The following is a 9,431-nucleotide window of genomic DNA, read 5'->3' as shown; positions in this document are numbered from 1 at the left end:
TGAATGGTGAAATGACCAGTCGCTATGAAGCGCACTGACCATCAGGTGGCAGACGCTCAACGCTGGAGCTGCCCCCATCCCGCAGGCCCTTACTGGCAGTGGCGGCGGGGGATGGGGCCAGTGAGCAGGCTGTGCTAGGCCAGCCAAGGTGGGTGCCAGTGGATGCCCCCCAATTGCCCCGCTGGTCGCCCCGCAGATTGGCCCTGATCGCTGGCCAGGCCTAGGGCCCCTACCTGTGCACAAATTTCATGCACCGGGCCTCTAGTAGTACAATAAAGTGTTTGCAAATTTTGCCCGGCCAGCATGGCTCAGTGGTTGTGCGTCGACCTATGAACCAGGAGGTCACAGTTCGATTCCTGGTCAGGGCTGATGCCTGGGTTGCGGACTTGATCTCCAATGTGGGGTGTGCAGGAGGCAGCTGATGAATGATTCTCTGTCATCATTGATGTTTCTATCTCTCTCTCTCCCTCTCCCTCTCCCTTCCTCTCTGAAATCAATAAAAAATACTTATTTTTTAAAAAGTGTTTGCAAATTTTTACAAATGACTTAACTATATGTGGGGGATGAGGCAGAAATATGGGTAATAGGCATGTCTAAACTGGTTAATCAAGAAATAGCTAGCATAGTGTTTAAAAATAAAAAGTAATCACCACAAAACAATTAAAAGTTAAGAATGGTTATCCTGGTGAGTGGGAAAGGACTGCTTTTCAGTAATTTTTGGTGTTAGATATTTTTTTAAGTGACATGCATATGACATGTTTATAGGTCAACCCATTTCAATTCTTCACAAAGGAAAAATTACTGATGTAGGTAAAAATGTAAATAGTTTCCTACAACTAATGATGCTAAAGTCTGTCTGATAGAAGAAAATTGCTTTTAGGCAAATTACAGATCTAAATACTAAGTTTAAAAGTTAAAAAAATATATAAGAAAATGATAGATGCTATATCTCCAGTTTAAAGCCAAATGCTAATCATTTAGAGAGGAGGAAGGAGGTGAAGGGTGGCAGAATATGCCACCCCAAAATATGCCATCTTGGCTTGAGTTAAAGGCCCTTAAAATAAAATAAAAACAGCAGGTGAAAGAGGAGCACTCGGACTTTCCTTTTTCTTCCTGAAAACAAGAGATAAAACCCCGACAGGGAAGATGCCCTCCTGCACCAGAAGTAACATTCTTAACACCAAGGACAGGATGTTGACACTCAGAGAATTCTACACAAACCTGATTAAAAGAATTCTTACCTTTCTTTAGCATCCTCAGTTTATTTCCCACAACTGCCTTTGTTCAACCTAGTATAAAAAAAGCCTTTAGGTTCTGCCACTTCTTTGGATCTTCATATCCTCATAAGGGCTCGTTTCACATAAAACTTAAAACTTCCATGATTTTTTCCTGTTAATCTGTTTTATTTCCATTTAATTCTCAGACCCAGGAAAAACCCTGAGGGTAGAAGTAAACTTTTGCCTCCTCTGCAGCAGCAAACCCTAGGCACATTTATTCCGCTAATGCATAGCAAACAATCTTAGTTGCTTACATCCCTATTTTCTCATTATATAAAAAAGTAGAAGCTTGGTATGCAACACAGAATGATACTTAATATGCAGTGTGTAGCTCATGGATGGAAGGTTTTATTCTTTAGTTTATTCTTCAAATTAAACTTCCATTTTCCTGTGCAATTTATAAAAAATGCTCACAGGAATTACGGGAAGACAATGCTCCGTGGTCCATCACTTGGGGAACGCGATTGAAACACCTTCTGTTACTGTGCACTGTGACTCTCCAGGAGGCGCCTCCCCATGACTCAGGTGGTGAGGTGCTTTAAAATTTGTTAAATTAAAAAAGAAAGAAAATAATTTAATAGTAAGAATCCACTATAGAGGGAATTGGGAGGCAGCTATTACAAGGTTTGGGGCAATCTAGAAATCTGAACATCTCAAACTTCCCGAATGCCTTAAAATCTTTCCCAGGACTAGTAATATATTTTAAGGTCTCCTGGCTATTTGGTAGCATCTGTCAGGTACACTAAAGGTTTTAACTGGCTTTTCTAAAGGACAGATTCATTTCATTAAAATCACATCTGACACAACTTTTCAAAAAAAGAGACATTGGGTGCAAAAAGGGCTTTCTGAATGTTAATTTATTTTTGTGTTTTTTAAGTCAAGGCTGTATGAACTACCCATTATTTAGATACCAGAATAAAAAGAACAAGCAAAGGGTGTATAGAATATCTGATTTTTTAAAAAATCTGAACAGAAATTAAGTATACAAGTTTGTTAAAGAGAGTGGTAAAAACTGAATGTTATGTTTTATGGAATCAGTACATCAAGTTTTACTTTAGTAGCTGATAATTCTTATAATTAATTCTCCAACAAAACAAAACCAGTTATGGAGAAACAAGAATAAAGAATGTCCCTTTCTGAACCCCCATTTGATAAGACTGATTTAATGTCTAGCTTATTTATAATATTCAGTTTCAGGTCTCCCTGTGCAAATAACATATGTGGTCATTAATGGTGGTCTGGTAAGGTGAAATCGATTTCTCTTAGGGTAGTTCAATATAATAACCCAAATATTAAAAAGCTATGAAAAATTCATGGAAATAAAACAGTACCTAGGGAACATATTTCAACCATGTGCATAATATTTTTAAAACATTTTTTAAACATAAAATCACAGTCAAAGGCAGTGATAATGTTGCAGATAATGTTGCATATTCAGTGCGTTCGTTCATGTAGTGCATTCCTATGACTCATTTGGAGTTTCACACCATGTAACCACCACACTTCTAATGAATGGGCTTTAATGTACACAAATTCGTCCAATTCTTTTAAAAAATCTAAACATCTTTTAAGACCTTAAACTTGACATTTAAAGACTTTGTGTTTTAATATCCCAAACACACGGAAGAGTAAGTGTGAAACATAGTAACCACCTTTTGTAAGCAAGACTGGGTATACTTTTTGTAAAAACCCTTAAAACAACTCAACACTGAAGATTGAGAGGGACACATTTATGATTTGGCCAAAGGAAATTTAAATGGCTTTCCTGGAGTCAAATGTACCCCAGGACATATGCAAGGAATGAGTATAACTGTGGCAGCTAAAGAATCTGCCGCTGTATAATAAATGCTCTTATGCAATGATGCTGTACATTTTAATACACTATGATTTGTTTGCTTCCCCCCATCAGGGGCACAAGAAAATTAAACTCAAAACTATCTTGTTAGAACAGGACATGTGATGACCCCAGTTTTAAACAGGGTTCTTCATTCGAGGAAAAGACAAAGCCATGAGTCAAATTAGCTGACTTTCAATGGCTTATATCCCAAGATGAATCAGGTGACACTGATTTAAGCCCAAGTTAATTTAGGCAGTTTTTCAACCACAAGAATAAGGTCATTCTTAGTACATATTAATAATTAAACCAACATATACACAATTAGCAATATCCTACATAATATTAAATGTTTTAACAACTTGTTCTCGATTATTTTATATTTAGTTAATTTGCTGCTTGGTTTTAAAAAAGCTCAACTTTATTTTACAATGTACTTTGCATTTCTAAGTGTGTTCTGTAATTATTTCATCAAAGCAGGTACAGTTCTCTGGATTCTAAGAGCCAAACTCAACTGTATCTTCTGTTATCTGTTTAAATTCATAATTGCCTCTGCCATCCATATGCAGGTAGTACTGTGGGAAAGAAGGGGGGAAAATCCATAACTAAGAGAATTTCCTTCTTGTCAAGAATTTATGTAGTGATAATTATACAAGTAAATGATTAGAAATGATTATTTTAAGCAACTAAGCTTAAATTCTTAAAAGTTGATACACAGAAACGCATACAGCTCTCAAGGTAAGACTAAACAAGGAAGTCTATTCTTTTAAAAAATAGCAACAATATAACTCTGCTTGTAATTAAAACACTAGACTTCCTCACTATTTAAAGGAACCAAATCTATAAGCATCCCACAAATTAGAATGTTTCTACAACTCTACAACCAAGGGCCTGAGCTACCATAGGTCAAACTGCAGCAAGTGCAAGTCTGTTCAATCCGACAGCCTTTCATGCTTCTGGAATAATGTTTCCTAGGGCAGCTTGGAACCTCTAACTAAAGGCTTTCTGTTTATTTTTTATTTGCCACAGGAAGAAAAGAGTTGTCCCTATATTTCCCATCCAATGAAGAGACTCAGGACAATGGTTAATAAAACCTTCTGGTTAGTGGCTTTTTTATTGACAGAAGAGACTTCTGTTTTCCATACTTATTTCTTAGCTATTCTGGCTCTAACTTTGCTGTTCTTCCTGTCACCCCTCCTTCACATGGTACTGGCCTGATGGTTATTTTGCTACTTATCTATACATATATCCAGAAGACAAGGAGAGGTAAAACCCAAGACCTTTCATTGTCCTATTAGTTTATGAACTTCTAAGAATACACAAAGACTTGCCCTCGCTGAGTGGCTCATTTGATTGAAGCATCATACCATATACCAAAAGGTTGTGAGTTCGATTACCGATCAGGGCACATACCTAGGTTGTGGATCCAATCCCCAGTTGGAGCACATATGAAAGGCAACACATTGTCGTTTCTCTCTTTCTCTCCCCCACCCCACCCCCATCCTCTCTAACGTCAATAAACATATCCTCTGGTGAAAATAAAAAAAACAAACACAAAGGCTTGGATATATTTTAAATTGCTTTGATTTCTAGTTATTCAATCTCTCATTCAATTCATGAAAATATGGACAAATTATAATGCCATAAGATAAAAACTACCTTTTGTTGTTGTTAATCCTCACCTGAGGATATTTTTTTCCATTGATTTTTAAAAAGAGAGGGAAAAAGAGAAGGAAAGAGAGGGAGAGAGAGGAAAAGAGGGGGAGAGAGAAGAGAGAAAAACATTGATGTGAGAGAGACATTTTGATAGGTTGCCTCCCACACAAACCGACTAGGGCAAAGGATCGAACCTGTAACCCAGGTACATGCCCTTGACAGGGAATTGAACCCGGGAACCTTAGGTGCCAGGGCCAATGCTCCAACTACTGAGATACACCAGCTAGGGCAAAACTATCTTTAAAAGTCACACAGCTATACAGAATTTCACTACGCCTTATGAAGTACTTTCATATAGGCTGTTTCTTTGATCCTCAAGGTAATCTATGAGACAGGCAGGTAAGAGTCAATAACTTTATTACACAAAGGAAGCAATTGATGCCAGAAACAGTGGTGTCTGAACCCAGGTTTTCTGACTTCAGTCCCATGCTCATTTTATCATTTGTACACTGTCATCTAAACCAGTGGTCGCCAACCTTTCGGACCTCACGGTTGGCGACCACTGATCTAAACTACAGGTTCTTGCAGATAAAGATAGTATTCAGTATCCCTCGGACACTAAGCCCAGTACTTAACAACAAAAGGTGCTCAAACAGCGGTGTACTTCATAGGTTTAGATATGCTTACCATTGTCCCAACTTTTCTCAGACCCTTTCTTTTACCTAAATTTTCTGTATTTTTAGGAAGGAAAAATAAGGAAAGCAGGGAGGGGAAAGAAAAAAAAGAAGGAAATAAAATGAGCTTGGCTGGTATGGCTCAGTGGTTGAACATTACATGAACCAGGAGATCACGGTCAGGACACATGCCCCGGGTGCCAGCTCAATCCCCAGTAGTGCAGGAGGCAGCCAATCAATGATTCTCTCTCATCACTATGTTTCTATCTCTCTCTTCTTCTCCCTTCCTCTGTTAAATCAATAAAAACATATATTAAATAATAATAATAGAATGAGTTAAACTGGGTTTATTTTTAGGGTTTGATCATTTTATACTAAGAGTTGGAAAGAACTGCCTACCATCCTGAGAGTGGCACTGCTGGAATGGCAAGAATAAGATATCTGCACAGTGTAAACCTCACTAGAATATCTTACAAATTGTGGTGACTACCTAATGAATGCTACTTTATCACAGTGCAATGATACACATAGCTGACAACACTCAGTTTCCTGTTATGCTGATCTCCACTAAAAGTGTCCCTAGACTTTTTGGGATCTAATCCTTCTGAAGACTCTTTCCCCTTCTGCTAATACTGGATGGTAAGAAAAAGTTTACTTGGCCACAGCTGTGATAAAATTATGCAAATTTTAGTCAGTTATTATATAATAGTGATATCTAAAACTGGAGAACCACTAACTGGTTTTCAAATATTCATCATATATAACAAGGGATTGTTTATATATATTGTAGCTTTCAAAACTGACAATTAATTACAGTAATATTTAAGGAAATCATCTTTCATTTTATGACTGAAACGGAATCAACCTTTTCCCTTAAGGTTTATATATATAAGGGAATATACTCCAAGAAATCTCAAAGCGCCCTGACCCGTGTGGCCCGATGGTTAGAGCATCGGTCTGTGCACCGAAGGGTTTTGGGTTTGATCTCCAGTCAAGGGCATGTACCTAGGTTGCAGATTTGATTCCCGGTCCTGGTCAGGGTGCATGGGGGAGACAAGAAATTGATGTGTCTCTCTCACATTGATGTTTCTCTCTCTCTGTCTCTCTCTCTCTCCCCCTCCCTCACTTTCACTCTCTAAAAATCAATGGAAAGAATATCCTCGGGTGAGGATAAAAAGAAAAAGGAAGAAAATGTAAGAAATACAAACCTCATGGTGTTTCCAAAGAGACTTCCTATGAGACACAGTGAAGAGGGTGATGCCAACCTATTACAAGGAAATGACTTATGTTTATACCAATAACATAGATTACAATTTAAACCACTCTGTATAGTTTAAGACAGCGGTCGCCAACCTTTCGGACCTCGCGGACCACCAGTTGGCGACCGCTGGTTTAAGATATTAAGATGATGGTCTTTAGTAGCTATAGTTAAAAAATCAATGTCAAAGAGAAAATAATTACAATTGATGCCAAATGTTCAAGGTAATACAAAGCATAGGCCATCAACCACATAATAAAAATGAACAGATATCAGTAAAGTTCTTTATGGAAAAAAACAAAAACAAACTAACAGGTATTAGCATTATGTATTATTTTGTTTGGGGCAGAAAAATATATATCCTAGCACATTTTCTATTTATTGTGAAAAATACATGGAAAAAGTATAAGAATGATAGAAATCGCAAAAGGTCAAGATCAGGAAAATTAAAGCAATATAGTACTATCCAAAGTCAATTTGCTTTTTCAATACAGAGTCATCATCGTTTTTGGAAAACCCTGTTTTGGAATGTGTCTTGGAATTCATATTTTGGAAATGCAGTATTTACCAGCCCCAGAGGGTTCTGGGACAAATTCTATAATTAAACACATGAATGTTTTTATTGCAATACATGTGACAGTGACAGTGCGATAGTTAAAGGAGTTTAAGTGTCTTTTGTTAGTTCAGGCCAGGTTTGGCTACCCAGTGAGCTTGCCAGAAAATAATGAAAAATCTTTTGGTTTTAAAAAACTTACTGGATTTAGATTGCAAATAAGCTTCCACATATCTGAACTTCAGATTTAAAAAACAATACTAATTTAACTAATTGCTTTGGATCAGTGGTTTTCAACTAGGTGTTGGTGTCTGCATGTGATTTTGTCTCTTAGAGGACACTTGGCAATGTCCATAAACATTTCTGATCGTCACAACTGAGAGTGCTATTGACATTTAACAGGCAGAGGCAAAAGACACCACCAAACTGCCTATGGTGATTCCCACAACTAAGAAATTATCCAGCCCAAATTGTCAATAGAGCTTAGACTAAGAAATCATTGTTTGTATCCAGAAACTTTCCATCATGAGTTCTAAATCTTATTGTCATGTGATAAAAATCAGCGTTAAGTATATTCTGGATCACTTCAATCATGAGATTTAAGTGACTAACGTATTTACACATCTGCTGTATGAAGTGATGATATAAAGTAATATCACTTAAAACTTTAAACGTCCTAAGTTTAGCTGCCACATGGAAGGGTTCTCAAATTGGTTAGGAACTGTAGGACAAAATAAGCATATTATATATCAGTTGTCAATAAGCATTAATTTCAACAGTACAACCATTATCTGACTTCTGAAAGCTCATTTATCATTTCTCTTTTCATACTACAATAATTAAATTAGAACCTGACTTAGTGAGGCACTGTTTATAATAGAATTACTAAAGTCAAGATACAAAACAGGAGAACTGCATCTTATGTGGGAACTTAGAGGCTATGGCTAGATAAAGAAAATCACATGACAAAGTTACCAGTGAAGCACCTCTATATCACTGATCAAATAGAGACTATCTGGTTTTATGTGTAAGAGAATACCACCAACACCTCTAATACCTATGAATCTGAAAATCTACATAGACAAATGCATAAAAAATTATAAATGACCAAAACTTACTCAAAAATAGAAAACAAATCATTAAAGAAACAAAAATCAGTAGTTAAAAATCTCCCTATAAAGATGAATGTAACATATATTCTTTCATCAGTATGTCAATCGATGAAGCAAGCATTCCACCAGGCCGCTCATGGTGTCCACTCTCAGCAGCTGCCCCCCAGGACTGGGAGACTCCGGCGGGGCTGAGAGGACTGGGCGTCACTATCTTGTGGCTATGTGTGCCGCCATCTTTGTGACGCAGTGACAATTAATTTGCATATTACCCTTTTATTAGATAGGCTAAACTCCCAAAGAACAGTTACAAAATGTTAAAAGACTCTGTACTTCATTTACTTATGTAAATGCTTGTTGGATTTTGCTCCAAATTTTGTATAGATGTTCGTGATAATTTCTCACAGGAAAAAAACAACTGAGACTACTGAATAGAATGGAACCAATGTAGATAGCCCCAGAAAAGGCTTTGGTAAAATACTGCCTAGGCCAGAGGGAAAAAAATAGATAAATTAAAGTTGCCAAATGATTACTGTTACATTTTCTTGATTAAAAAACAACAACAACAACAACAAAAAAACACCACAAATCATATTTAGGTAAAGTTCATGGAACAAATTAAAAATATACCAGTTTATTAACTCTTAATATAGGGAATGAGGTAAAAGAAAAAGAAGTTTAAATATATTTTTGGTGTCATATCTAAGATGTGGCTAAAGAGAATTATATACAGAATTCATTTACTTTTTCTTGTATCTATAATCACCTTAAAATCCTTGCTATAGAGAGATATCTTCCTTTGATAGTAATTTTGTTACTTAATGACTTAGAATCTTCTCTTTGGGTAGCTATTTGGTTGGACACAGAGTAAAGCAGGAAGGAGGACATGGACCCTCACACTGCAAACCTGTCCACTTACCTCTCGACAGTGATTGTAGATGTAGCCTTCCACGTCCACACTCACTGCACTGGTGCACTCATCCAAGATGGCAAACTGGGGTTTATGATAAAATAATCTTGCCATCTGAAGCAAAAGAAATATTTTGCATAATCACCTGCAGAAGTTAATA

The 9,431-nt window shown here is 36.9% G+C and overlaps 1 protein-coding gene across 2 annotated transcripts in view; it reads right to left on the bottom strand.

Annotated features, from left to right (window-relative positions):
• Positions 1-2,116: 2,116 nt before the first annotated feature.
• ABCD3 (ATP binding cassette subfamily D member 3) overlaps positions 2,117-9,431 on the bottom strand; it is an 86,223-nt gene continuing 78,908 nt past the window's right edge. For both annotated transcript variants that reach the window (XM_080655668.1, XM_080655669.1), the window contains 3 exons: positions 9,281-9,385; positions 6,650-6,706; positions 2,117-3,686 (listed from right to left, as the gene is read on the bottom strand). In XM_080655668.1, the coding sequence (XP_080511794.1) occupies positions 3,609-3,686; positions 6,650-6,706; positions 9,281-9,385 (240 nt within the window). In that variant the 3' untranslated portion in view covers positions 2,117-3,608. The remainder of the gene's footprint in view (positions 3,687-6,649; positions 6,707-9,280; positions 9,386-9,431) is intronic.

This window comes from Plecotus auritus, assembly GCF_963455305.1.
Source record: "Plecotus auritus genome assembly, chromosome: 2".
Taxonomy (NCBI): Eukaryota; Metazoa; Chordata; class Mammalia; order Chiroptera; family Vespertilionidae; genus Plecotus; species Plecotus auritus.
Note: the sequence above shows the minus strand (reverse complement) of the source record. Positions and strands in the feature narration are given on the sequence as shown.